General features: G+C 49.6%; 1 protein-coding gene and 1 pseudogene across 1 annotated transcript; one reads left to right on the top strand and one right to left on the bottom strand.

Annotated features, from left to right (window-relative positions):
* Positions 1–1,498: 1,498 nt before the first annotated feature.
* Positions 1,499–9,551, bottom strand: LOC132354214 (cytoplasmic tRNA 2-thiolation protein 1-like). Its single transcript, XM_059905947.1, is given in 4 exon segments — positions 1,499–1,866; positions 1,869–2,362; positions 4,599–5,143; positions 8,641–9,551. Coding segments are annotated over 3 exon segments (1,050 nt in total). The 5' UTR covers positions 5,107–5,143; positions 8,641–9,551; the 3' UTR covers positions 1,499–1,818.
* A 6,074-nt stretch (positions 9,552–15,625) lies between these two features.
* Positions 15,626–16,510, top strand: LOC132353936 (sialic acid-binding Ig-like lectin 8; annotated as a pseudogene).
* The last annotated feature ends 11,195 nt before the right edge of the window (positions 16,511–27,705 follow it).

Genomic DNA, 27,705 nt, shown 5'->3' with positions numbered 1-27,705 from the left:
AATCATTCCAATTGACCGTGATCATCTTGCGCCCCCTAGAGCCCGTTCTCTCCACCGCAGCTGCAGGGATTTTTAGAAAACGGAGATGGGCTCCTGCCTCTGCGAGATGCTGCAGGACCAGCCCTGGCTACCACCTGATCTCAACTCTTGCTCTTCTTCTCCCTGCCCACTCAGCCCTGACCACACTTCCTTGCTGTTCCCTGGACTTACCAACTTTATTCCCACCTCTGGGCTTTTGCATCGGCAGTTCCCTCTGCCTGGAAAGCTCTCTCCCGAGATGGCTTTATGATTCACTCCTTTGCTTTATTCAGGTCTCGGCTCAAATGCCACCTCCTCAAAGAGGCCTTGCCCTGACCCCTATGGACACTGGTTCTTGCTATCTCCCTCTCTCTTTATCCTGCTTTATTTTTATTTGTTGCATTAATCACTACCTGACATTATATTTTTATTGACTTATTGTCTGTTTCTCCCAGATTGTGAACTTCATGGGGGCAGGGGCTTTTGTCTTTTGCTCACTGCAGTATTCCTAGCACTTGGCACATGGGCCACAGATGAGGTGCTCAATAAACGTTTGTCGAATGAATAATTATCCTAATGCTCAATTAACTCACGGAAGAGGCGGGGCCTCTGATCCCTGCCCTCCAGTCCAATCTAATTAGGAAAAGCGAGCCCCAAAGAGTGTGCATGGCTGGAGGACAGGACCCAGGGGCTGAGGTTTGGGAGAGTCCTAATGTCCTGGGCTGGGCAGGGTGGGAGGAGAGAATCAGGGATGCTTCCAGGAGGCCCCTGGAGGATGTGAGCCGGAAGATGGGAAAGGAAGGCACTCCTGACAAGGAACCAGCCCAGCACAGCTTGAAGGTGGGACTGAGGACACCAAGTCTCCCCAGGGGTCAGGCAGGAAGTTTCTGAGCCTCACACCTGTCTGGACCGGCAGGGAGGCAACCCTGCAACCCAGAGCCTCCCAGGGGGCCAAACTTTAATGTGAACAACGAAGTTGGACACCATTTATTGAGTGCTTTATCAAATATTCACAACAGTGCTTCGGTGGGAGGCTTTGATTCCATTCTCAGAGGAGGAAATGGAAGACCAGAGAGGTTAAGTCACTGACCCAGGTTCACCCAGCTCTGCCTCCAGAAATCTGAGCTCTGGGGAGCTGACCCAGTGGCTCCCCACCCATCACACAGAGATTCGGGTGGTGGTGGGCAGGGAGAGGGGGGGTAAGGACTAAATACACCGTCTTGAGGAGCCCCAGGCAGACCTGGGTGTGAGCCCCCAGTTGGGGCTCCAGCGAGGTGACCTCAGGCCAGTTATGGGGCCCAGGCTATAGCCAATGAGATTGTGGTGCGGATGAAATGAGACGACCCAGCGCCCGCCCTGTGTACAGCGCTCACACAGAAGCATCACGATTGCTGTAACTGACGTGCCCATCAAGTTACATGGTTTTGCTTATCCCACTGCAGGCAAACATGAAACATCAGGCACACAGTAGGCGCTCAAGAAGGGTTAGGACTATCTGAGTACACCCAGAACCCCACAGAGGTACAGGCAAGGAGCCCCCTAATTCCCACTCGCTCAGGAATGGAAAGTTGTTTAGTTCTCTCCTCTCTGGGGCCCAGGAGTCCCCCAGACACCCAGGAGACCTCCGCAGCCCCAGGAGCCCAGAGCCCCAGCTTCTGCAGGATCACAGGTAAGGGGTTCCGACCCCTTCCCAACCTCACACGGAAGCCCGGCCTAAGGTAACTCGGGTTCCTTCACAGTGTCATTTACAGGCGGCCCCGCACTCCCACGTCGTCGGATCCCAGCGGAGAACCGGAGTCTCTAGAAGCCGGGGATGGGCTCCGAAGCCGGGGGTCCGGACGGCTGCGGCTCCCGCGGCGACCCGGCGGCCCCTCCTCGTCCAGCCCCCGGCGGCCCTTGCCGATGGCCAGGCGGGGCCGGCCGCGGTTCAGGCCGTCCAGGAGGGCGCAGGCCTGGCAGAGCGCGCGGCTGGCCAGCGCCCCGCAGCGGGAGCAGGCGCCGGGCGGCGGGGGCCGCGCGGCCGGGGCCAGCGCCAGGCGCTCGGCCGAGTGCACGAGGTCCAGCACCGCCGACGGCCGCGCCGCCTCCAGCAGCTTGAGCAGCTCGCGCGCGTGGCCGCGGAAGGCCTCGGGCGCGTACACGCACTCCTCGGAGAAGTAGTCCAGGCGGCGGAAGTGCGCGTACAGCACCACCTCCTTCTGCGAGGCCAGCTGCAGCGGGCGGCAGCGCGGCAGGGCGCCCCCCTCGCCCGGAGAGCCCAGGCCCCCGCCCCGCGCCAGCCGGCCCGCGTCGCCCCGCAGGAAGTTCATGAGCACCGTCTCCGCCATGTCGTCGGCGTTGTGTCCTGGGGGAGAGACGCGAGCCGGTGAGGAGGGGGCGCGGGGGCCGGCGGGTCCGCGGGAGGAGACGCCGCGGTACCGCGGAGCGGCCGGGGGGAGGCTGTGGGTGGACCCCGCGAGAAAGGAGAGGGGAACACACCAGGCTCCCGTGGAGCAACTTGGGGTGCCCTCATTTGCCCCCCTCGTATTGCAAACCAGGCCCCTTGCTAGGTGCCCTTTCATGTAGTGAGTAAAAGTGCTTTATGCTACAACTATCATTTCAGTCTCAGTTGAAAGTGTACTTCAGGGAATTCCCTGACGGTCCAGTGGTTAGGACTCAGCGCTTGATGTGGAGGGCTGGGGTTCAATCCCTGGTTGGGGAACTAAGATCCCACAAGCCACACAGCAAAAAAAAAAAAAAAAAAAAAAAAAGGCATTTAATGGAGATTGGAAAGAGGATCGTTGTGGTAAGTAGAATTCTCCCCCACCCCCCAACCTGAAAATATGTTGGGTCACATGGCAAAAGAGATGAAGATTACTGACAGAATGCAGGTTGCTAATCAGCTGACCTTAAGATAGGGAGAGCAGTCTGGATTATCCAGGTGGGCCCCAGGGTAATGACAGGGGTCCTTAAAGTGAAAGAGTCAGGATGGGAGGTGTGGGGACAGAAGCAAGGTCAGATGACGCAAGGTGAGAAGTACTCAGCCCGCTGCTGCTGGCTTTGAAGCTGGAGGAAGAAGTCGAGGGATGAAGGTGGGCTCTAAAAACCAGAAGAGGCAAGGAAATGGACTCTCCCATAGACTCTTCAGAAGGAATGCCAACCTTTCTTCACTGGTCTCAGCCCAGTGAGACCCTTGCTCAACTTCTGACCTCCAGAACTGCAAGCTAATAAATTTGTGTTGTTTTTAAGCCACTCAATTTGTGGTAATTTGTTATAGCAGCCGTAGAAAACTCATAGTTGTTGACACAAGTGCCTTTGACAACACAGACTGCAATGTTTTTGTGTTATCTTTGTTTAGAGAGACCAGGGAGAAGGTAAGGGAATATTTACACACCATAAAAAATGCATTGATTCTCACAACCATCTTTTCTCACCTGGACCACCCCAGCTGCCTCCCTCCGAGGTCATCTCCTTTGCTCCGCCTTGCCCCTCCAACCCAGGCTCCTCACCCCTGCCACAGTGAACTTTTCAAAGTCAAACAGTCTTCATATCAGGACCACTGGTTTCCCCATTGCTGCAAGGAGCAGGTGTTAATGCCTCACCGCCACAAGGGCCTGTAGAGCCAAGCTCCGCCCACTGCTGGGCCTCACCTCCCAGGCTCTCTGGTCTTCCTGGGGCATCTCAAACGGGCCTCTGCTCAGATGGTTCCCTCTGCTTGGAACAACCTACCCCCCAACCCTCACTCCTCTTCACCTCCTCACCCTGAGCCCTCGGATCTCAAAACACCTCCCTGATCCCGTCTCTCCACATCATAAGGTCCTCTTTTTGCTCACATAGTCCGTGTAATTTTTTTCAGTAACATTTATGATCGTTTATCATTCTATATTTGTGTTGTTCAAAGGTTCGGACTTAACGTCTGTCTTGTGCATAGTTGTATTCTCGGCCCTAGTCCGATGATGATGATAATAGCATATATAATATATATGTGTAACACATATTATATATATTAATAACAGCTTGGATCTGGCATTTAGTAGAAACCCGGTAGTTTGTTGAAGGAATGGATGAAAGTGAGAGAATAAAAGAGAGTTATCGAAGAGATTCCAACAAGAAAAAGGCGTTAGGAGGCAGAGAGATGCTTTGCAGAGATAGAGAAGTATTCTGAAGAAAGACAGATGGGGGCCATGAGACCAAGAGTGTTAGACAATTAAAAATAAATTAAGAATCAAAGACCTAATTCCCAGAGACTAACTCCTACTCACTCACTTCTCCCATCTCCCACCCTTCTTGCCAATCTGTGTAGACCCAGATGGTGGCAAAGACACCAAAGTCTTTGTGATGCCCTGCCTAGCCCCAACCCTGACATAGCCCATCCTGTCTCCTGCCGCCCCCCTACCCCAGCATGAACCTTCTGTGGGCTCCAGCCCCATGCTGGAGCATGCGCACATCCCCTTTTCCTTGTTGGGTTCTGACCCCTAGGATATACAGTCTCCATTACCACCTCTGGGTCACGCGCCTCAGTCCCCTCGCAGTGGCCGCCCCTCGCCCGCGCATGCGCCCGTTCCTCCCACCGCGCCCCTCTGTGCCGCGCCTGCGCTCACCCGTCACGACGTGCGTGGCTCCCACGCGGCGCGCCCCTTCCTCTAGCGCCCGGCGGCGCAGCACCCCGCAGAAGGTGCAACAGGAGCGGCTGCGGCCGGAGCCGGCCGTGCTGCGGGCCACGGCGTCCATCGTCCAGCCCCCGAAGAGCTCTGCGTAGGCCACGACGGTGAGCGGGAGCTCCCAGCGCGCTGCCTGCCGCCGCACGGCCGCCAGCGCCGCGTCCCGGTAGCCGCCGATGCCCTCGTCCACGGCCACGAGGTGCAGCGAGATGGCGAGGCGCGGGGCCAGCTCGCGCAGCACGTGCGCCAGCACAGTGGAGTCCTTGCCGCCCGAGGCGCCCACGGCCACCACGGCGCCGGGCGGCAGCAGGCGGCCCGCCACCACCGTGTGCAGCACCTCGGCCTCGAAGGCGGCGCAGAAGCAGGTGCCGCACAGCGCCTGGCCCGAGCGCGGCCGGCGGAGGGCGGCTCGCGCCTTGCGGCAGGAGGCGCACTGCGGGGCGGGCATCGCGGGCTCCTGGCGAGGCGGGAGGGGTCGGCTTCTCCTGGATGGGTGGAGAGGGGAGGCGGGTTACACGTGGATTCCGGATTGCGGGAGTCCTTGCCTGCAGAGAGGCTGCTTGCGTAGTGTCTCTGCCAGGAATAGTGCAGGCCGAGTAGGCCTTTTCCAGAGTAAGGGAGGGTTACACGTATACACTTGACCCTTGAACAACACGGGGGCCAGGGACGCAGCCGAAACCCGCATAACTTTACAGTCGGCCCTCCTGGTTCCGCATCCGCGGATTCAACCAAACCGCGGAGGGTGTAGTACTGTATGTATTTATTGAAAAAAAAAAAAAAAATCAGAGTATTAGGGGACCAGCGCAGTTCAAACTCATGTTGTTCAAGGGTCAACTGTATTCTAGTTTAAGGAAGCTAGTGCCTCCAGGAAGGCTTCTTGGATTACACCCATTACACACCAAGAAGAGAAGGAGCTGGTTGGGAGAGGTGGAGGGGAGAGGGAGAGACAGGCAAGTTACACCCAGAATTAGGTCGGATTCTGTTTGGAGGGATGGAGGTGCCTCTTAAGGACCAGTTTCACAGTCTCCAGGGAGGCCAGCCCTTTTACAACCCTGATCAGAAAGACAGGGTGGTAATCACTGACCTGGGCTTCCAGGGCTGGTCAGAGAGCTTGGGAGGGGTCAGTGATCTAAGAACAGAGAGAGGCAAGGGAACTGCAGCTCTGTTAGGGGAAGGGGGAAGAACAGAAAAGACCAACTGGATTTCACCTTGGTGGGGGTGGGATACTGTCTCTAGGAATTGGTCCCGATTGTATCCTCTGAAAGGCAGGGCAGTCGTCTCCTCCAGGGAGACACACAGGCAGCATGGGTCGTACCTCCAAGGAGATCAACTGGGGCTTCTTCTGTTTTGGGGGCGGGAGGGGGCGTGGTGTGGGCCTCCAGGATTGCTGTGGTCTCAGAATCCCCCGAAAGCTTCTGTGGCCTTATCAAGACCTGGATCAGCCCAGTTTTGACTCATTTCTGTTCCCCCCACCTCATCCCTCCCCACCCAGCCAAAAAATTCCAACCCTCTCTCCTTGGACCCACCTGCTTGGGGGAACCCATAAAAACCCACCCGACTGAGTCCCTCCTCCCCAAGCCACCATCATCTCCAGGCTGAAGGAGTGCAGTAGTCACCCTGTTTCCAGGATTTACCACAATGTGTGGAATCATTTTATGTGACTTGTATGCTTACTGCCGGTAACACCAGTTAAGGACCAGTGCAACTCACGTCTGACAGGCATCTCAAAGCCTAGATTCCTGATTCCCCTTCCCAAACCTGCTTCTCTTGCGGTAAAGGGCAGCTCCATCCCTCCAGCTACTCAGGGCAGGAGCCTTGTGGTCCAGGACCCATGACTGCTCTTTCTTCACCTTTCTTCCCACTCTCCCTGTGGGTGACTCCCAACTGCAGTGTCAAGTCCCAGCCTTTCCTCCAAACGCGCCACTGAAGATGCACCTGGGGCATCCTCCTCAGACCTCGAACCCCATATGCCCAACCAGAATGGAGCGAATCCTGTTCGTAGCTTCAAAACAGATCCAGAAGCCCAACACTCCTTAGCATGTCCACAACTGCGACCCTAGCCTGAGCTGAGCCATGTCTCTTACTGCAGGAGGCTCCTCCTCGGTCTCCCTGCCCCACCCTCCCCTCCTCTACACACACAATTCTCCACAAAACAGCCAGTGGGATCCTGCCCAGTATCTTCTCTACATCCTCCCATGCATCTCATCTCACTTTCGTAAAAGCTTATGGCTGATGAGGCTCCCTTTTTCTCTGACCTCACATTCCACTCTCCTTCAGCCACTCTGGCCTCTACTCTCCAACACCGCAGGAAACACCTACCCAGGAAAGTGTTAGCACTGCCCTTCCCTCTGCCCAGAGTACTCTTCCTTGTCACTGGGCCCAGTAAACAGCCCTCAGGACCCCATTGGCCATGACCATTCGGCACATCCGTCACAGCTGAGCAACGCCCCCTTGAAATCTCTACCCCCCACCCCATCCCACCCCTGGCTTTGACTTGATTCTCCCTCGCTCTCCTGGTTTGCTTCCTGCCCAGCCTCCAGTCTCTTTTGGAGAGCCCTCTTTATGGTTCTCAGGTCCTGCCCAGCTCATTTTCCTCGTGGGTGACTCTGAATAATGACGTCCATCGGGCTGGTCCTCCAAATGCCCCACTGAGGATCCCCGTTGGTCCTCTGCGATCCTAGGCGCCCAAACTGACCAATCACCCTGCTCCCCACAGGGAGACACCTGTTCTTGCCCAGCTATCCCCTGTCTCCTGAGAGGACTGCCACTTCCTCCCAGCTCCTCCCCAGGACAAGACATAAAGTCACCCTGGACTCATCTCTCTTCTCCCCCTAAATCTATGGTCACTCGGTCCTAGGGGTCTACCTCCTGAGTGAGGAAGACCCTGGCAGGCGGTGAGTGTGTGCAGATTGTCAGAGGCTCGTAAGTCATGATACAGTTTTTATTCAGAGAGAGATGGGAGCCATGGGAGGGTTTTGCGTGAAGAAGGGATACGATCTGACTTAGGTTTTAAAAGTTTCCCTTTGGCTGCCGTGTGGGGAACAGGCTGTGGCAGGCAGGATCAGAGGCAGCGAGGCCAGGGAAGAGGCTATTGGCAATAGTCAGTGAGATGATGGTGGCCTGGACCGGGGTGCTGGCAGTGGAGATGACAAGAAAAGGTGGGATTTTGTATCTATTTTGAAGGTAGGGTCCACGGGACTTGCACAGGACTTGGATTGGGGTGGAGGGTGCGGTCATGAGGAAAGAGGAAAGAAGGATGACTTGGAGGTTTGGGCCTGAGCACCTGGGAGGATGATGGGACCATTTAGTCAGCGGGGACACTGACCAGAATTCCATTTGGACATGTCAGATTTGAAGTGTCTGTTAAGCATCTTCCCCTCGAAGACTTTATAGACCCCAGGCTGGGTCAGGCGCCTCCTCTGGGCTCGCAGAGCCCCATGTATGCCCCCATCCCAACCGGATCATGACGGTATCCTTCATGTGACAGGCCTGTCTCCCCCGTTGTACTGTGAGCTCACTAAGGGCAGGGACAGGGTCTGCTTCGGCCACCACTGACTTCCCCTGCCTCGCACGGGATTTGGGACAGGGTCGGTGCTCAGGAAAGATCTGTAGGCTGAGGGAATAATAAATGCGCCCGGAAGACGAGACCCAGACCCCAGGGATGCCTCCGAATCGCAGCCTTGTCGGAAGGACGGATAGTGTGTACAGAGGTTCCAGGACAGAGTAGGGACCTCCCGGACGTACCCAGTCGGAGGCGGGGGCAGGGAAATGGTCGAATTCCAACCTGGGGGAGGGGATGGGCGAGCAAGAGACAGGCCGGACCGCAGTGCCCAAAGTGGGGATCCCGGTCAGAAGGCCTCTGGGATACAAGCGTTGGGAAATCAAAGGCGAGTGTCATCACCCCCAGAGAAACCCTCAACCCTCACACGGCACCGCAACAAAGAGCGCGCGCTCACGAGCCGACCAGCTGGTGAGGAAATACCTGAGTAGAACGCGGTGCTGGATGGTCCCGACTGCCGAACACGCGGAACTCCGGCGCGGAAGTGGCTCCAGAGACTACGACTACCACAAGGCCTTGGGGGCTGTCTTGCCTACGGCTCCCAGAACCCCATGCAACAGCTCCACCCGAAGCACCTGTGGTTACTGGGCCCTCGGCCTTCAACTCCCAGCAGCCCCTGCGGCCCCTTGTTTCACTCTGCCTACCACTCCCAAAATGCACTGCCTTGTTTCCTTCTGCGCCTGCGCACGGGCAAGGGCCGTGGGGCGTGTACTGTTTGCTGTACTAGTAATCTGTTGCCGTGCAGGACGCTTAAAAGGCGAAATGGCTGTATTCGGGTTATCTGCTTTTGTGGGATTATTATAGGCTTTTAGAGGGATTATAGAGCATATTATTTTTACCCTTTGAGGTGGGGTTGCGGGTGGGAATTGAAGGTGGGAGTGCGGGGTTTGGTCGTGGGTGTAAAAGGAGTCAGCGCATGCGCAGCGCAGAGAGCCTGAGGGTGGGGGTTCGGAATGGATCTGCGCATGGCCTGCAGGGGTGGTAATGGTGCGTGTGGACGTGTAGGGTGGGGAGAGGGAGCAGTGTGTGTGTAAGCTGAGGTCTCTGCGCATCAGCCCTAGAGCCTCCGACTTTTGAGACTGAGGGTTCCAAAGACTCAGATCCCTGAAACTCACTAGTCCCTAGGCCCCGTGTCATAGAGACTCGGAGTTCCAGTGACCCAGAGACCCAGACCCCTGAGACTTAAAGCAGCCGAGAGAACCCGGGCTCCAGAGATAACTCTCCCCAACCAAAGCCCAGAGACCTGGAGACTTCATCCCCCCAGGCCCTGGAAACTGAAATCTGGGGGCCAAAGAAGACCAAAGATTCAGATCTCTTAGACGCAGGAGACCAGAGATTCTGGGCCTCAGAAACTGAGACCCAGGGTCCCCAAACCAGATCCCCCCAAAACTGGGGCTCAAAGGTCCTCACGATGAAGGGGCCAGAGCCTCAGGGATCCCAAGACAGAGGTGCACAGCCCCAGGGTGTGCGGGTCTGTGGTGAGTGATGTCACGAATGACTTGACAGGCACTGTGGAGGCCATGTTTTCCTCATGACAGGGGAGCCATGATGCCTTAGTTTAAGATGAGATGGCCTCCATGAAGTCACCGTCAAGGGTCATCATGGGCCAGTTCTTGTCATCACTGGCTCGTTGGTTTATTTGTTGAATGGTCATTTCCTGAGGTCTCCTCGTGCCAGGCTGGCCCTGTGCTAGGTTCTGGTGACACAAGCGAAGTCACAGGCCTCTGAGCCCTCTGCCTGGTGTGGGTGAGAGAGACATAGTTAATACAGGTGACAAAGCTTGACGTGGGTGTTAGGGACTCTGGAAGCTGAGCCTCAATCACTGCTAGCCAGGGCATCAGGGGAAAAAAATTCAAGCAGAGGTCATTAGTGTGCTTAGCACTTTACATGCACTGTCTCAGTTTGCTCATCTGTAGAACGGGGATGATAATAGCAATACCTGCCTTAAAGGGCTTATGTGAAGTCAAATTGAATTAACAACACCTACAAAGAGTGGTTTGTGCTCTAGAAAGTTTATTCCAGTTGCCAAATTAGAAACAACTGGTAAAATGAATCTCCAGAGGTGGTGAATTTAAAGCATTTTGGGGCACTTCCCCTGGAGGTCCAGAGGCTAAGACTCTGCGCTTCCACTGCAGGAGGCACAGGTTCGATCCCTGGTCGGGGAACTGAGATCCCACATGCTGCGCGGCACAGCCGAAAAACAAAAAGAAAAAGAAAAGAAAAGCACTTTCACTCAAGATAAAGTGGAAGTAAAATAAATGCCCAACCTCAATTGAAAGATTTATTAAATATAGCACATTTCCTCTTTTTTAAAAAAACAGTGAGGGGACTTCCCTGGTGGCACAGTGGTTAAGACTTTGTGCTCCCAATGCAGGGGGCCGGGGTCCGATCCCTGGTCAGGGAACTAGATCCCACCTGCGTGCCTCAAATAAGAGTTCGCATGCCACAACTAAGGAGCCTGCCTGCCACATCTAAGACCTGGTGCAACTAAATAAATAAATAATTTTTTTAAAAGTGAGAATTGAATTCAGAAGACTAGGTAATTGCCCAGAAAAATAAAATAGAACAACATAAGATCATACTTCCAATAGGACATATAATAGAGAAAACAAATGCACAGAAAAAAAAGAAGGAAGTCTACCAAGATGGTAATCAAGTGTCTTTGGCTCTGGGAAGCTGGACCTGGTGTTGATGATGTTATAGACCATACCGTGACACCATGTAACCTCATGTGTGGGATGGTGCTTTGCATAGAGTAGGTGTTCAATCAACATTCAAGAATGAGGGAAAGTCAGCTGGTCCCTCCAAAACCTAGATCTAAACATTCTATTTAATAAGCACAAATCATACCTAGTAAGGTCTTATGAGAAAACATATTTTAACATTTTTCCTGAAATATAATAGTTAATTAGGATTATGAATACTTCTATTATTATAATTACTTGCTGAAACTGATGGTCCCTCCCTGATGAGTTCCTGTCATTTCATTTCTCAATCTCTCTACATAAGGCCCAATACTCTCCTGTAATCCTTCTCTCTCTGGTTCCCATTAGTGTCCTTGACCTTAGGCCCCAGGGTCTTTCCTGTAGACTCACTGTCCTTTATTCCCTTAAGCAATTAGGACGGGCAGACATGCAGAAGCATCCCTGAGGATGAACTAGGAAGCGGAGAGAAAAATAAGAGAACCCCAGCCCACTGAGAAGAGGGTCTTGTCCCCCAATCCTTTTCTGTTAAGAAGACCTTATCTTTTCACCACTCCAGGTTATATGGCTGCCTTCCTGGCCTGAGTCTTGGATCCCGTGCTTGAGGGATCAGACCCCTCCTGGAGCTGGGCGATTTTTGAGCTCAGGACCTGGCTCTATTTCAGCACCACGGGCAGCGCCATCCTGTTGCGTGGAGCTCACCAGCCTGACAAAGCCTCCACAGGTTATCTTCACTGAAGGCTTCAAGTTACCATTTAAAAGTCATCCTTTAAATACAGTATGTGGGGGAATTCCCCGGCGGTCCAGTAGATAGGACTCGGTGCTTTCACTGCCATGGCCCGTGTTCCATCCCTGGTCAGGGAACTAAGATTCCAAAAGCCGTGCATTGCAGCAAATAAATAAATACATACGTACATACATACATACTTACATACAGTACGTTAGAAAATTGGTGGTGAGTAAGCCTCCAATTTCACTTTTCCCCTATTAGCTATAATTCGTGTGGGCTGCTATTTTGGTTATGTATTGCTGCACAGCAAACCACCCCAAAACTCAATGGCCCAAACAATCATTTAATTCTATCTTACGGTGCTATGAATTGGCCAGAGACCAGGTGGGCAGTTTCACTTCTCGTTTTGCCTTGGGCTCTTTCAGGAAGTCATGCTGAAACGGTTGCTGGGGCTGGGGATGAAGGTCTAACCCCTCAGGGTTTCTCTGTGTAGCAACTCTTTCCATCAGAGTCCCCTGGATTGCTTACACAGATACCCAGGGGTCCATGAGGCAGGAACAGAAGCTGCCAGGCCTTCTTAATATCTGAGCCATACAAATCTCAGGACGTCTTGTCCTCCACATTTTATCGGTAAAAGCAGTCATGGGCCCAATCCAGATTCGAGAGGAAGACATAATAAATCCCATTATGTAATAAAAGGATAACCATGTTTGCATAAGGGAGGGGTAGGATTGTTTGGAGTGGTCTTTGGGGACTAGTACCTACAGCTACTCATCCGTCTGTCAGCTGCACCCTCTATCTGTTGGGGGCATTACCCCCTTTCTGTCAGGGGTGTTCAGAAAATGAAATGGGACCATATCTGTAAAAGGGTAGCACAAAGCTTTCACCTTCCCTGAGCTTGGACCGGTGTCAACAGCCTATGATGTTGAATGTCCATAGGACATTCCTGAGGGTTGCCCGAAGGTCAAGGAGGAGAAATAGAGGTCTTCCTTTCCCCGGAGCGCTTCCTCCCAGGTAGACCTGGGCCCTTTCCAGCACATCTGGCATATTGACCCTCCTGAATACAGACCTGGGGTCCCTGTTCTTTGTGATCAGCTCCCCCTCCTCTGCCCCAGAGCTGCAGACATCTAGAGTCAGCACCACGGACAGCGGCATCGCCCTTTCCCAGGGATCCCCAGGATCCCGAGGAGCAAGTCTTGGGCAGAGGCCCGACCCCTTGCTGGGGCAGAGGTGGGGTTGGTGACGAACAGAGCACAGAACTTGGTGGCTGGTGAAGGATCCCCAGCGCAGTGGGAGAGTAAGTGGGATTGAGAACATAGTACCTGAGAGTCCACGACCATCTGCAGAATTCACATACCCTGTGAGTGCCTGGAAGTCCCTACTATGTCTACCTGGCCTACTCCTCTCTGAGAACTCACCTTCTAGCCCAGAAGAACAAGCGCCCCACCCATCCCCTGCCCTTGTTTCCCCCATCACAGGCATTTTCCCTACGGCACTGAAATTGTCAGGTAAACTGTCCCCCAACCAGATGCTGCTTTCCTCCAGAGCAAGAGCTGAATCTTTACTAGAAACCGAAAGGCACAGTGTGGATGGTGGATGAATGCCTGAAATTTCTTCCCTCGCCTCATGGTAAGAGTTGACAATTCTTCCTTCTCATATTAACATACACTTCCTATCACCCAGCCAATGAACCCTGGGCAAAGATTGATGAAGTGTCTCCCTGTGCAGTCAATGGTGCATGAGACAGGGCTCCTGTGTGATTTGGACAATCCACTTGCCCACTCTGGACCTCAGTGTCTTCTTCTGCGAATTGAATAAGTGGGGCTAAAAGTTCTCCTAGCTCTGATGTCCTGTGGTCATAAGTTCCTCTTTCGCACACTGTTAGATTCTCTGTGGCTTCCCTGTGTCTCTCCTCCAATTATTCTGCTTTTCTTTGCAAACTGGGGGCCATGGGAAATAGTTTGGGCATAGCCCAGCCCCTCTGAGCACAGAGATGCTGTAACTGCCCCTGCTAGGAGAGAGTGAGTTGGCCAGGACGGGGGGTGGGGGGGGCAGGAGGGGGATGGGGCTGCAGGATGAGATACCAGCTGAAAATGCAGGAGTTGGTGATGGCGTGCGTGTGCCCTGTATGCTTAGACCCTGCACCTTCCCTTCTCAATTATCCCAGCACCGACCCTACCCCGGGTTATGGGTAATGGTTCCAGGAAGGGGATGATATAGGACGGGCAGATTCATGAAGCTGAATGGAAGAAAACAGATGGCAGTTTTCTCTCTTTATACCAAGTCTTAAGAAAAACAAGTGCGGGCTTCCCTGGTGGCGCAGTGGTTGAGAATCTGCCTGCCAATGCAGGGGACACGGGTTCGAGCCCTGGTCTGGGAAGATCCCACATGCCGCGGAGCAACTAGGCCCGTGAGCCACAATTACTGAGCCTGCACGTCTGGAGCCTGTGCGCTGCAACAAAGAGAGGCCGCGATAGTGAGAGGCCCGCGCAGCGCGATGAAGAGTGGCCCCCGCTTGCCGCAATTAGAGAAAGCCCTCGCACAGAAACGAAGACCCAACACAGCCATAAATAAAATAAATTAAAAAAAAAAAAAAAAAAGAAAAACAAGTGCAAAGCCATAGTACTAAAGGCAGCATGCTCAGATGTTAAAACTACAGAGAAAAGCAAGGAACCAAATAGCATTAAAGTGAGGCTAGGGGCTTATTGAAGGAGTGGGGTGTGGGGATGGGGAGGAGAAACAAGAGGGAGATCCTGGGGGGCTGGCAGCGTTCTATTTCTTGGAGGGTGTTCGTTTTGTGATGAATCACTAAGTTGTCTTACATCTCTCCCCAATAATATTTCAAAAAAAACCCAGCATGGCTCTGAGGAGTCACCACTTGCCCTGCCTTCCCACCACTTCCTCCCAGCCCCCAGCCACACAGTTAAAAATAATCTTCTGTCAATTCAGTGCATGTCTCTTCTCTCATGAAATCCTGACCATCCCCGAGGGTGGGCGACCGCCAGGCTGGTTTTCCTCGCTCCAGGTCTCCTGCACACCTGTACTTCTGGGGGCAGAACCTGCGTGGGCAAAGCCCCCAGAGGCTGACAGACCCCACCACACTCTGGAGTAACAAAGAGAAGTGTGGTCATGAGACAGACCAGCAGTGAAGAAATAATCCTGGCGCACCACATGGGTTAGTTTCCCATCCTTTTCGAAATCCATACAGAGAACCATGCTGTTTCCCAGGCATCCTGAAAGCCCACCTCCCCTCCAAGTCCTCCATGTGTGTTAATACACAGAATCCTCACCTCCACTGCCCGAGATTCCCCTCCACCCTGTCCTCCTGACACTCAACTTCCAACCCTGTGGGGACGGCGACACCCTACCCCCCGTGCATCCCTGCATCACAGCTCCGGGTGCTAGGACATCTGTTGTCTCCCCACGGGACAGTGGCTCAAGGGACAGCGTCTGGGCCCGGTGTGTGGCCTCATGAGCAGGGAGGGGATGCCCATGACCCGGACACTGAGGGAGGGAGGACAGTAAACCTCCTCACCCTCCACCCCCCCATGTCCCTACGTCCCACCCCGGCTGGACCGACTTCCACAAACTACACCCTGCGACTCAAGGGGTCTGGCCAGAAGGGCCCAACTTTCACTTTGCAGAAAATGACCCCTGAGGGGAAGGGCATTGACAGGGAGGCAGGAAATGGAGCTCAGGCCCAGCATGGGGTGTGAATTTGGGCAAGTCTCTCACCTTCCCTGGTCCAGTGTCCCCAGGAGTGGACGTGGGGTGGTGGGTGGTTGATCTCTAAGGGCTCCCCTGGTGCCAACAGTCTTTGGCTGTGAAGTTCCTCCTCTGAAGAGGCTCACTGTTCTGACCTCACCCACATCTTCCTGCTGGGGCCTCCTCTAAATCTTGCAACGTTTGGTTCCTGAGAGACGAACCCTGAGAAACAGACTTTCCCTGGGGGTCCCTGGCACTGTCAACCCCAGACATGCTTCTGCCGCTGCCGCTGGCCCTGCTGTGGTAGAGGGAGGGGGCCGAGGGCCAGAGGGAGTCCAGGAGGGATTACATGCTGCAAGTGCAGGGGCTGGTGACCGTGCAGGAGGGCCTGTGTGTCCATGTGCCCTGCTCCTTCTCCTATCCCAGGAGCTGCTAGACTGACTCTACCCCAGTTCATGGTTACTGGTTCCAAGATACAGACTGGGAGGCTCCAGTGGCCACACACAATCCAGATCATAAGCTACAGGAGGAAACTCAGGGCTGAATCCTCCTCCTTGGGGACCCCCAGACCAACTGCTGGACATCAGAGATGACAGGAGGAGGGACAATGGAAAATACTTTTTTTAGGATAGAGAGAGGAAGAATGAAACGGGATTACATGTCTAACCTGTTCTCCTTGTATGTGACGGATAAGGAGTAGGATCCAGGAGAGGTCACAGGGGAAGGCCTTAGAGGTCCCTGGGTAGGGCTGCGATGAGACACTCCTCCCGAGATGGGGGGTGGGGTAAAGCAGGTCGGGGCTCAGAGGGAGGAGCTGGACCCAAGCCTGACGCTTCTCTCAGGGCCGCGCCTCTAACCTTCTTCCTAATCCCCCTGTCTCTCCCTCTCCTGATCAGCCCTGACCCCCATGCCCGACATCCTCATTTCTGGGACCCTGGAGTCTGGCCACCCCGGGAACCTGACCTGCTCTGTGCCCTGGGCTTATGTGTGGGACATGCCCCCAACCTTGTCTTGGACACCAGCTGCCCTCACCTCCCTGGGCCCGAGGACCCACCTCTCCTCAATGCTCACCCTCACCCTGCAGCCCCAGGACCACGGCACCAACCTCACCTGTCAGGTGACCTTGCCTGGAGCCGAAGTGACCACATGGTGGTAAAACAAGTGGATCAAGGTTTGGAAAAAATAAACCTGACTCCCTTGTCACATCGCACAGAAAAAATTTAGTCTAAGATGAATCATAAGCCTAAAAGTAAGAGTGAAACCTATGACGCTTCTACAGCTGTGCTGTCCAATATGGCGGCCACAAGCCACACATGGCTATTGAGCACTTGAAACGTGCTAACCTTAGTATGCAAAAAAGGAAGATAAAATACCTCATTCATAATTTTTAATATTGATTCTGTCACCTACAAATTGGCCCTTGCCATCTACCTCTACAAGTGTCAAATTATGAGCCACTGCTGCTGCTGACCTTCAACACCCCCTGAAAGGAGCTCAGTGTGGAGAGCAGAAATGAGGCACTCTGTGCTCTGGGAAAAACTGGCAGAACAGGTCTTCAGATAGTTAGATATTTTCAGGAGAAAATCTTATGAGCCCAATTCTTGCATCTCCTCGTATCTAGAAAAGCACTAAAATCCTTCAGGGTGACGTCCGCTCCTCGTGACTAGGAGTAACCTTCACGAGACTAGCAGAAACCTTCTGCAAAAAAATATGTGCTTGACTGCATGTACTCTCCCTTCACCAAAATCACATATAAACTCACCTTCCCTCATACCTCTTTGGAGCAGTTTCTCAGAGCTTTCTGCTTTCTCCTAGGCTACAGTCCTCATTTTGCCCAAAATAAAACTTAACTCACAACTCTCATGTTGTGCATTTTTTTTCAGTTGACAAGTCCATGTTTAAATGATAATATTTTAGATATGTTGGGTTAAATATAATATGATTAAAAGTAATTTCACCAAGTTATTTTTTTATGGTGGCTAGTAAAACTTTTTAAATTACGTATGTGGCTTGCATTCTATTTCTATAGGACAGCATTGATCTAGAAGGAAACTTAGAAGAATATCTATGGATATGCAAAGATTTCTTAAAGGACATCCAAAATACTAAGCTTAAAAAATATATATTTAAATTAGACCTCATTAAACACTTCTGTTCATCAAAGACAGAATTAAGAAAATAAAAGGTAAGCTATAAGTTGGGAGAAAATCAAATCTATATATCTGTCTATACAGACAGATAGATAGATAGATCCCTGAAAGACAGGTTGAACTTAAATATATAAAGAATTCTTACCAGTTAATAAACCATGTTTAAACCAGTTAATAAACCATGTTTAATAAACCATGTTTAATAAACAATGTTTGAAAAAAGATGTAGCAGGCCCCGAATGGAGTCATATGTGCTAAGCACCATGTCAGCAAACAATACTTAATACCTAACCTAATTGCAGTTTCAAGCTCCCAGGAATGTGACCTTTAACCAGTCAATCTGGAATTTCCTGGTCAGCACTAGTGAGATAATATCCCATATTCATCTTTATCTCCCAAAGCAAGATGGGGTAATTCGTTCTTTCCTTGTCCCTGCCCCCTTCTGCCTATAAAAGCCTTCCATTTGTACAGCTCCTTGGAGCATCTTTCTACTTGCTAAGTGGGATGCTGTCTGATTCATGCACTGACTAATAAAGCCAATTAGATACATAAATGTGCTCCGCTGAATTTTGTTTTTTACACCGATGACAAACGAATTTTTAAAATGGGAAAAAGAACTCGTTCATATATTGTGTAAGAGAAGAGATCCAAATGGCCAATAAGCACAGGAAAATACCATTGGGTGCCAGGGAAATGAAAATTAAAATTACAATAGATGCCCTATCACATCTGCTACAGTGGCTAAAATTTTAAAACCTGAGCACACCAAACGTTGGAGAGGATGTGGAGGAACTGGAACTCATACATTTCCGGGGGGAATGTAAATAGTACAACTGCTCTGGAAAATGTTGTGGCAGTTTCATGTACAGTTAAGCATAATACATCCACTCCATGACCTAGCAATTCCACTCCTAGAGATTTACTCAAGAAGCATAAAAGCAAACATCCACACAAACACTTGTATATGAATGCTTACAGCAGCATTATTCATAATGGCCAAATGTGGAAACAACCCAAATACCCAAAGAGAATGGATAACCAAAGTGTGGTATATCCATACAACAGAGAACTAGTACTCAAAATAAAAAATGAACAATTGGGGCTTCCCTGGTGGCGCAGTGGTTGAGAATCTGCCTGCCAATGCAGGGGACACGGGTTCGAGCCCTGGTCTGGGAAGATCCCACATGCCGCGGAGCGGCTGGGCCCGTGAGCCACAATTACTGAGCCTGCGCGTCTGGAGCCTGTGCTCCGCAACAAGAGAGGCCGCGATAATGAGAGGCCCGCGCACCGCGATGAAGAGTGGCCCCCGCTTGCCACAACTAGAGAAAGCCCTCGCACAGAAACGAAGACCCAACACAGCCATAAATAAATAAATAAAAACAAATACTTAAAAGCCTGCTCCTATTTGAGGAATAATAGGGTAGCTCCATTTAAAAAAAAAAAAAAAAAAAAAGAACAATTGACACATGTAACAAGATGAATGAATTTTGAATACATGGTTAATACATGTTGAATACAAAATGAGTTTTGAATACATACTGGTTTCTGAAAGAGGCCAAAGAACACATACTCTACAATTCTACTTATATGAAGTTCGGGAATAGGCAAAATTAATCTATAGTAACAGTATATAGAATCTATATAATTCACAACAGTAGCTGCCTCTGTTGGGGGGGGTAGGTATTAACTTAAATGGCACACAAGGAAACTTCCTGGAATGCTAGAAATATTCTATATTTTGATTGGGACAGTAGTTACATGAGTGTTTGTATTTATCAAAACTCATTGAATTATACAGGTCAGATTTATGCATTTCACTGTATATAAATTTACCTTCAGTAAAAAAAGAAATTTATTTATTTTTATTGAAGTATAGTTGACTTACAATATTATATTAGTTTCAGGTGTGCAACAGAGTGATTTGATATTTTTATGGAGATACAAGTGTAGATATAGAAAGAGTACATGTGCCCACCTCTGTCAATGGGTATATGCAGTGGTTAACACAGGATGTATTTAGTTTTCTATTATTCAGATGAGGCGATTTTGGAAATATCTGTGAATCTATGCATTTTAATGCATAGATATGGTGGTTAAATAAGTGAGCACAGAGACCACAAAAAAAGGAGGGGGGGGGGAATGTGTGAGCAGAACATATAGAAATGGCACTGAGATGCAATAGCACGCGTCTCTTTCCAATCTGTCTACACAGGCGAGGGAGCTGGGAGCCTGTGACTGGGGCAGCCTGTACCCGTCTCAAATCTTGACAATTTACATCTGGAAGAACTTCTCAGGGCACCTCACAGTCCTGATTCTCTGCTGGTCCCTGTTCCCTTCTCCTCCCACAATCACTGTACATACAACCATCCCAACTTTTCCTGGGACCAGCAGCTGCGATCCTGGGGTGACCCTTCCTCGGTGGGCGGCTCCAGGCAGTGACAGGCTGAAAACCCCGCCCACTCTGTTCCTTCTCTGTTCCCTGCGCTTCCTGGGTAAAAACCTCAGCCCTCCCCCAAGAGGAAGGTCCCTATTAAAATGCTGTGACTTGGCCACTGTCCAGCCCCACCCAGGAGGCCCTCCGGGTTTGAACAGTAGAATTCATCACTCTCCCTCCCCACCTGCCCCCACCTCAACCTCACCCCCAGTTGAGAGGGGGGATTAATTCAAAATTCCAGGAGGCGGTTCTCACTTCTGAATCAGGCAGGGGAATGAACTAGGGTGCGGAAGACCACCGGTGCCCTTGCTGCGTCCCAGCTGGGCGCTGGAGTCTGACAGTAGCTTTCTTCTAAAAAACAATCAGACGCACGTATGGCTTCCCGGGCTATTTGCCGAGCACCTGGCCTGTGTGAGACTCTGTGCCTGGTGCCCTGAAGGATCCTGTAAAACGCAGAGTGTAACCCCTTTATGTAGATGAGGAAACAGCCTCACAGAGGTTATGCGGCTGCCTCAGGGTCACTCAGCTACTCAAGGCAGGGCTGGGATTTAACCCCCTGCCTGATTCTGAGGGTCTCTTCCTCACTGGCCACGGGGTCAAGCAACCAGCAGACCCCATGGCCATGTGTTTGCAGGAAATAACATCCCTTGAGGACTTCTGATTTTTACTGGAAAAAGGGGGTAAATGAGTCAGTGACTCAGGGACAAGAGAGATACAGATGAGGAGATGAAGGCTAGAGGATCCGGTGACAGAAGGGGTCTCAAGCAGTGGGTCCAGGGACGGCCTTGTATCCAGGCACTGTCCTAACCGCTTCGCGAACATGCAAACAATCGAGTGCTTCCTAAGAGCAGTTTTGACCACAGGGACTAAGCTGGCCCTGCACACTTCCCCAGATGTGGCCAGGAAACAGTCCCACTTTCTCTCTCTGTTTCCTTCTCCCTCCCTTCCTCCTTCTTTCCTTCCTTGTCCTTCTTTTCCTTCCTCTCTTCCCTCCCACCTTCCTTCCTTCTTTCTATTCTAACCGCCCTGGGGATGAACAAATTAGGTAGTTTTGGACACATCCATGAAGAGAGCTCAAGAAAACAATTGCAGAAATGGCATTATGGGGGTCTCAACAAACTTTATGTTGTTTTAATTTTATTGGTTCTCATTCTAAGTATAAAAACAATTTACATGCTTTGTGAAGAAAAAAGAACTTCAGAGCATAAAGTGAGAAAAAGGAAATTGAAATAGCACTGTTGATAGTTAAGAGTTTCTACAATTTTTGCACAGATATATGTATATATATATCTGTATATATATAGTGTGTGTGTCTACACATAAAGCTGTGGAAAACACATACATACACACTGTAATATTATATCCATATCAATTAACTAATCTGTACTTTTCACAGCATGGTCCTATCAGATGCAGGTTTGCATTACGCGTTTCTAACTTAGCATCAAGTTGTGAACATTTTCTGCATCAGTGAGCATCCTTCCCCAGCGAGGTTTCCTTTCTTTGTTTCTTTCTTTTTTTTTTTAGTTAATTAATTTTTGGCTCTGTTGGGTCTTCGTTACCGCACGGGCTTTCTCTAGTTGTGGCGAGCGGGGGCTACTCTTCCTTGCGGTGCGTGGACTTCTCATGGCGGTGGCTTCTCTTGTTGCGGAGCACTGGGCTGTAGGTGCGCGGGCTCAGTAGTTGTGGCTCGGGGGCTCTAGAGCGCAGGCTCAGTAGTTGTGGCGCACGGGCTTAGTTGCTCCCCGGCATGTGGGATATTCCCGGACCAGGGATCGAACCCACGTCCCCTGCATTGGCAGGTGGATTCTTAACCACTGCACCACCAGGGAAGTCCCAAGACCACCAGAATACTTAATCTTCAACTCCAGCAATTGAAGACCCCTCAAAGAAAGCAAAACCCTCCTAGTTTCTGCTATTACTGCAAAGATCCAGGACAGTGGAGAGGACTGTTGTAAATTAAAGGGCTTAACCTCTAATCAGCCTTGCCATTGTCCTCCCAGTTCTCAATGAAGGGGCTCTGAGGAACTTCAGGGGCTCTCCCAAATTCTCCCTATTAATTGGTTTGGAGAAACATTTCTCCAGATTGGGAATAAATCTCTCTGGTCCAAACTGACACTGGAGACACACTCTAGGTGCTCATCCCCACTACTATAAAACAGCCCTGGGGCTTCCCAGGTGCCACAGTGGTTGAGAGTCTGCCTGCCAATGCAGGGGACACGGGTTCGAGCCCTGGTCTGGGAGGATCCCACATGCCGCGGAGCAACTGGGCCCGTGAGCCACAACTACTGAGCCTGCGCGTCTGGAGCCTGTGCTCCGCAACAAGAGAGGCCGCGACAGTGAGAGGCCCGCGCACCGCGATGAAGAGTGGCCCCTGCTCGCCGCAACTGGAGAAAGCCCTCGCACAGAAACGAACACCCAATGCAGACAAATATTAAAAAAAAAAAAAATTCTATGAGAACAAAGTTTGAAACAAACAAACAAACAAAAAAAAACAGCCCTGCCTCAGAGTACTAAAACAATTCAAATAGTGGGGATCTCTAAGAAACCTCCAGAAATTCCTGCCTTTGAACCTGTTCCCTTCTGTTTAGGCCTTTAGAAAGATACTCACCCTTTTCTCCCTAGCTTTTCCACCTCTATCCATTTATTAGGCTGAGACTCCCTGAAAAAGTATCATGCTTTAATATCTTTCTCCCAAAAGGGGGAAATAATTCTAGAATTTGACAGTAGTCATCACAGCAGCCAACCAGGTGAATTAAATGACACTCTGATATCTTGTATTTGTTCCATCTCTGGCAGTACTAATGCTGATTCTGGAAACACTGATCGTTTGTCTATTGAATCAGGTACCACCCTCCTTATGGGCAAAATCTGCAACTGATATTGGCAAAAGTCACAGCACATCTCCCAGCAAACTTCAAACAGATCCCTGAAAATCAGAATTTGCAGAATTAATCAATATCCTGTAAGTCAAGAAGCCCTTCAAGGCTTAAAGACCATAATAGAAGATTACAAGGCTCAAAGCCTCATTATCCCTTTACCAGCCCCCTGTAACACTCCTGTTTTGCCACTACCTAAGGGCTGAGGATGGAGGTTTGTCCAGGATCTTCAAGGAATAAACAACATTGCTATCCCTTGACACTGTTATTCCTAACCCTCATATGTTGTGGGCACCCACTCCCACTGGAAGTAGATTCTTTACTGTAATTGTTTTATGAAGTGCGATCCTTAGTATATTCCAGTTGATGAATCTAGTGCATACCTCTTTGTCTTCACTGGGGAAGAAAAAAATTCGCCTGGACAGTAATGCTTCCGGGGTTTACTGAGAGTCATTATTTCTCACAAATCCCGAAGGCTGATCTGGATGATATAAAGTTCCCTAAGGGGTCTACTTTGCTGCAATATGTGGGTGACTTGCTTCTTTGCTCTCCTGAAGCCTCTTTACAGGAAGACAGCATCCACTTCCTAAAGCTGTTAGCCTTAAAGGGACGTAAGGTTGCCAAAGAAAAACTGCAGTTTGCACAAACCCAGGTTTGACATTTAGGGCATCTGCTCTCAGAACGAGGGCTACACCTAGATCCAGATAGGTTTCGTGAAAATCTAAGTTTCCCCAAACCCCAAACTAAGTACCAACTCTGCAGTTTTCTTGGGCTAGCTGGTTATTACTAAAATTGGATTCCAAATTTCTCTCTTATGGTCAAACCTCTGTATGTTTTACTAAAGAACAAGTTCCCTTTGGATCCTGTCGCTGCCACCAATCTCTTAAGAAAAAACAAAATTCTACTGAGGAAATTTGAAGAACTAATTGGCTTCATTCAATGACTCATGAATCAGGCAGCATCCCATCTAGCAACTAGAAGGGGGCTTTGCGCATGGGCAGTACAAACCGAAAGGCTTTTATAGGGAAGGAGGGTGGGGTAAGAAAGTATTAACAAAAGAAAAGATAGGGTTATTTGGGGCCAGGCCATCTTTCAAGGAAAGGGAAAGGTAGGGACTTTTATCATGCAGATGACCTCATTAGTGTTAATCAGGAAGATTCAGCTTGACTGTTTAAAGTTCATATTTCTGAGGGACTTCCCTGGCGGTCCAGTGGTTAAGACTGCAGGGAGGACGGGTTCGATCCCTAATCGGGGAACTAAGATCCTGCATGCCACACGGTGCAGCCAAAAAATATAAATAGATAAAAAATAAAGTTCGGGCTTCCCTGGTGGTGCAGTGGTTGAGAGTCTGCCTGCCAGTGCGGGGAACACGGGTTCGAGCCCTGGTCTGGGAAGATCTCACATGCCGCGGAGCAACTCGGCCCGTGAGCCACAATTGCTGAGCCTGTGCGTCTGGAGCCCATGTTCCTCAACCAGAGGCCGCGATGGTGGGAGGCCCGCGCACCGCGATGAAGGGTGGCCCCCACTTGCCACAGCTGGAGAGGGCCCTCGCACGGAAACGAAGACCCGACACAGCCATAAATAAATAAATAAAAATTAAAAAAATAATAATAAAGTTCACGTTTCTGGAAGGGTTTGATACTGCAATTAATTCTTGGTTTACTATAGTGGGCAGCAAATGCTTGATTGCTGTTCTTGTTATTTCTTTTTTAACACTGGGCAGTGCTGTGCCCAGTTTTCAAATTTTCTCATCCCATTTGACCAGCTTCCTGAGGTTGCTTCCACCCCGCCCCCCCCAAAGTATCGTGTGTCAACAAAAAAATTAATCAGTCGATCTAAGAAAATAAATGGAAAATTGTATTTGAGCCAAATTTGAGGATTGTAACCTGGGAAGAGCATCTCAGAAATTTCTGAGAACTGTTCTGCCAGTTAGAAATCAAGGCACAGTCAGGCTTCTCTGGTGGTGCAGTGGTTGAGAATCTGCCTGCCAATGCAGGGGACACGGGTTTGAGCTCTGGTCTGGGAAGATCCCACATGCCGCGGAGCAACTAGGTCCGTGAGCCACAACTACTGAGCCTGTGCGTCTGGAGCCTGTGCTCCGCAACAAGAGAGGCCGCGATAGTGAGAGGCCCGCGCACTGCGATGAAGAGTGGCCCCCGCTTGCCACAACTAGAGAAAGCCCTTGCACAGAAACGAAGACCCAACACAGCCATAAATAAATTAATTAATTAATTAAAAAAAAAAAGAAATCAAGGCACAGTTATATAAGTTTTTTGAGACAGAGGGTTTTACATCAAATGTTGTATGATTGACAGTTTACGTAACCTGGATCTAAATGTCATCATCATGGTAGGTCATGTGACCCCTTACAAGATCAAGAAGGAATGCTGTCTTTTAAGGAGTTGCCTTGTTGATGCTGGGAGAATGTCGCTCTTTATGGTTGAGCTGGTATTTCTGCTGATGGGGGAGGTTTAGTCGATGCCCAATGCAGATACACAATGCACAGTGCGGGGAGAGAGGAGGCCAAAGGGCAGAGAAGAATTTTTTTACGTTTAAATTTTTCTTGTCTTACCATAAAATGTGAATTTTATTTCACATGAGTATCTCTCCTTGTCATTGAATGTTCCTCAACATGGCCAATTTGACAGGCTGCAGGGTGCGCTCTTATATGCCTGAACCAGAATTTATAGAACGATTTCCCTTGATGTTGGGCCTTTAGGCTATTCCTAAAATTCAGCATCAGGGGTAATGCTGCAGGAGAGGAGCAAAAGGTACTCCATGCAGAGGGAGTCGGGCAGTGGGTATAGAGCTGTGCAGAATGTGATGTGTGCTTATTGAGGCCAGATTCAGAGAGAGACGCAGACACAGAGAGGTGAGATACAGAGAAGGTGGAGGAGAGAGTGCACATCCCAGAAGTGTCTGATCAACAAGGTCTTTCAAAAACAAAGTGAAAAATAGATATGCTGTTGCTACCTTTTGTGTACAAAAGAAGAAGAAAATAAGAATGAAATATCTGCAAAAAAAAAACCCCAAGGTCTTTCAAACTGATAGGGACAGATAAAGGGACAAAGTAGGTGATTAAATCATTAATCCCACTATGGGATTACAAGTAGAGAAAAAAGTATGGGAGACCCCTGTAAGTTAATGATCACTCAAGAAAGCAGGCTTGCTTAACCGCAAAACCAAGGGGGCTTGCTTGGCAAAAAAAAAAAAAAAAAAAAAAAACATGCAAGGAAAGCATGAGACATTCCCCCAAACAATAAAACAATGGTGGAATGAGACCCACATCCTGCCCAGTGAGGTCAGTAAGTTAATGATTCCTACGACATGCTTCTCTACGTGCACTAAAAACAAAAATATAGGGAAAGGTGACATTATACTGAAACCTGAGATGATCTACCATACTTTAGTATATGTTACAGCCCTTATGCTCATTTCCATAGCACCGTTGACAGTCCTGGTTGGGCCATACAGGGTCAAAACTCCCCTGCCCAACATGTAGGAGGAGCTGATGATGGAAGACTCAAAGAACAAGGAAGAAGGTGGTCTTTTCCTCCTTTGATTATAAAACTGTAGCCCACTAAGTTCTGGGGGTGGCACTTCCCTGCCTGCTTGCTGTATGTCTCACAAGTGTTCTTTACTAATAAACTCTTTCCTCACCTGCCACTCTGCCTCTTGCTGAATTCTTTCTGCACTGAAACAGAAGAACCTATGCTCTACTAAGTCCCAAAACCATTCTGTGGTTTCAAAACTGTACTTGGAAATATGTTCATATTTTTCTTTCTTTCTTTTTTTTTTTTTTTTTGGCCATGCCGGCTTGTGGGATCTTAGTTCCCCAACCTGGGCCCCTTATAGTGAAAGCACTGAGTCCTAACCACTGGATCGCCAGGGAATTCCCTGGAATATGTTCATCTTTTATTTTCATAATAACACATACTACTTTCTTAACTGCAAAAAGGAATGCAGTGGCTGAAGAAAATTTGGAAAATTCTTAACAACGAAAAAATAGAACAAATACTATTTTAATAAGGATTTTAAATAAAATTATGTTATGCATGTTTTCTAAATATATATTCATAAACATAAATATTTCTAGTAAATAATTTTAATTAGATATTTACATATTTACCTAAATATATATTTATACATGTATATATTTCCCTTGTATAACTATATACATAAAAATATATATTTTATAAATAAACACACAATTATCTATTATAATTTAATTAATACTGTTAAAAATAACTTGAAGTTATTTGACCACCCAGAGGTATATCCAGCTTTTTCCTACATATCTTTTCAGTTCTGATATGCTATGTGCACTTGTGCACATGTCCATATTTTTACCAAAGTGGAATCACACTGTTAAAGAGAGATAACGGGCCGAAAATGGGGTCACTCTTGCCGAGCTACATCACCAAACCAAAACTTAATCACTAACTTAGAGGCAGTTTCAGCCTCTCCCAGTGTTACCACACACATGTCCAGCTACTCACCACTCAAAAAAATCAGTCCTTGAGGAACTTCCCTGGCGGTCCAGTGGTTAAGACTCCGCTTCCACTGCAGGGGGCTCAGGTTCGATCCCTGGTGGACGAACTAAGATCCCACATGCTGCGTGACGTGGCCAAAAAACAAAAACAAAACGCAAACAATCAATGCTCGAGAGAAAGAAAAATGTCGGTAGAAAGGATAGTTGCTTTTAATCAGAATGCTGGCAATCTGGGGAGGTGGTGGACTCGGTGTCCCCAGAAACCATCTCCGAAGTTTCTGCTTGGCCGTGAAAGCTTTTTTTTTTTTAATTAATTAATTAATTTATTTATTTATTTTTATGGCTGTGTTGGGTCTTCGTTTCTGTGCGAGGGCTTTCTCCAGCTGCGGCGAGCGG

Source organism: Balaenoptera ricei, chromosome 19, assembly GCF_028023285.1.
Source record: "Balaenoptera ricei isolate mBalRic1 chromosome 19, mBalRic1.hap2, whole genome shotgun sequence".
NCBI classification, from domain to species: Eukaryota; Metazoa; Chordata; class Mammalia; order Artiodactyla; family Balaenopteridae; genus Balaenoptera; species Balaenoptera ricei.
This window is presented reverse-complemented; position numbering and strand designations above follow the sequence as displayed.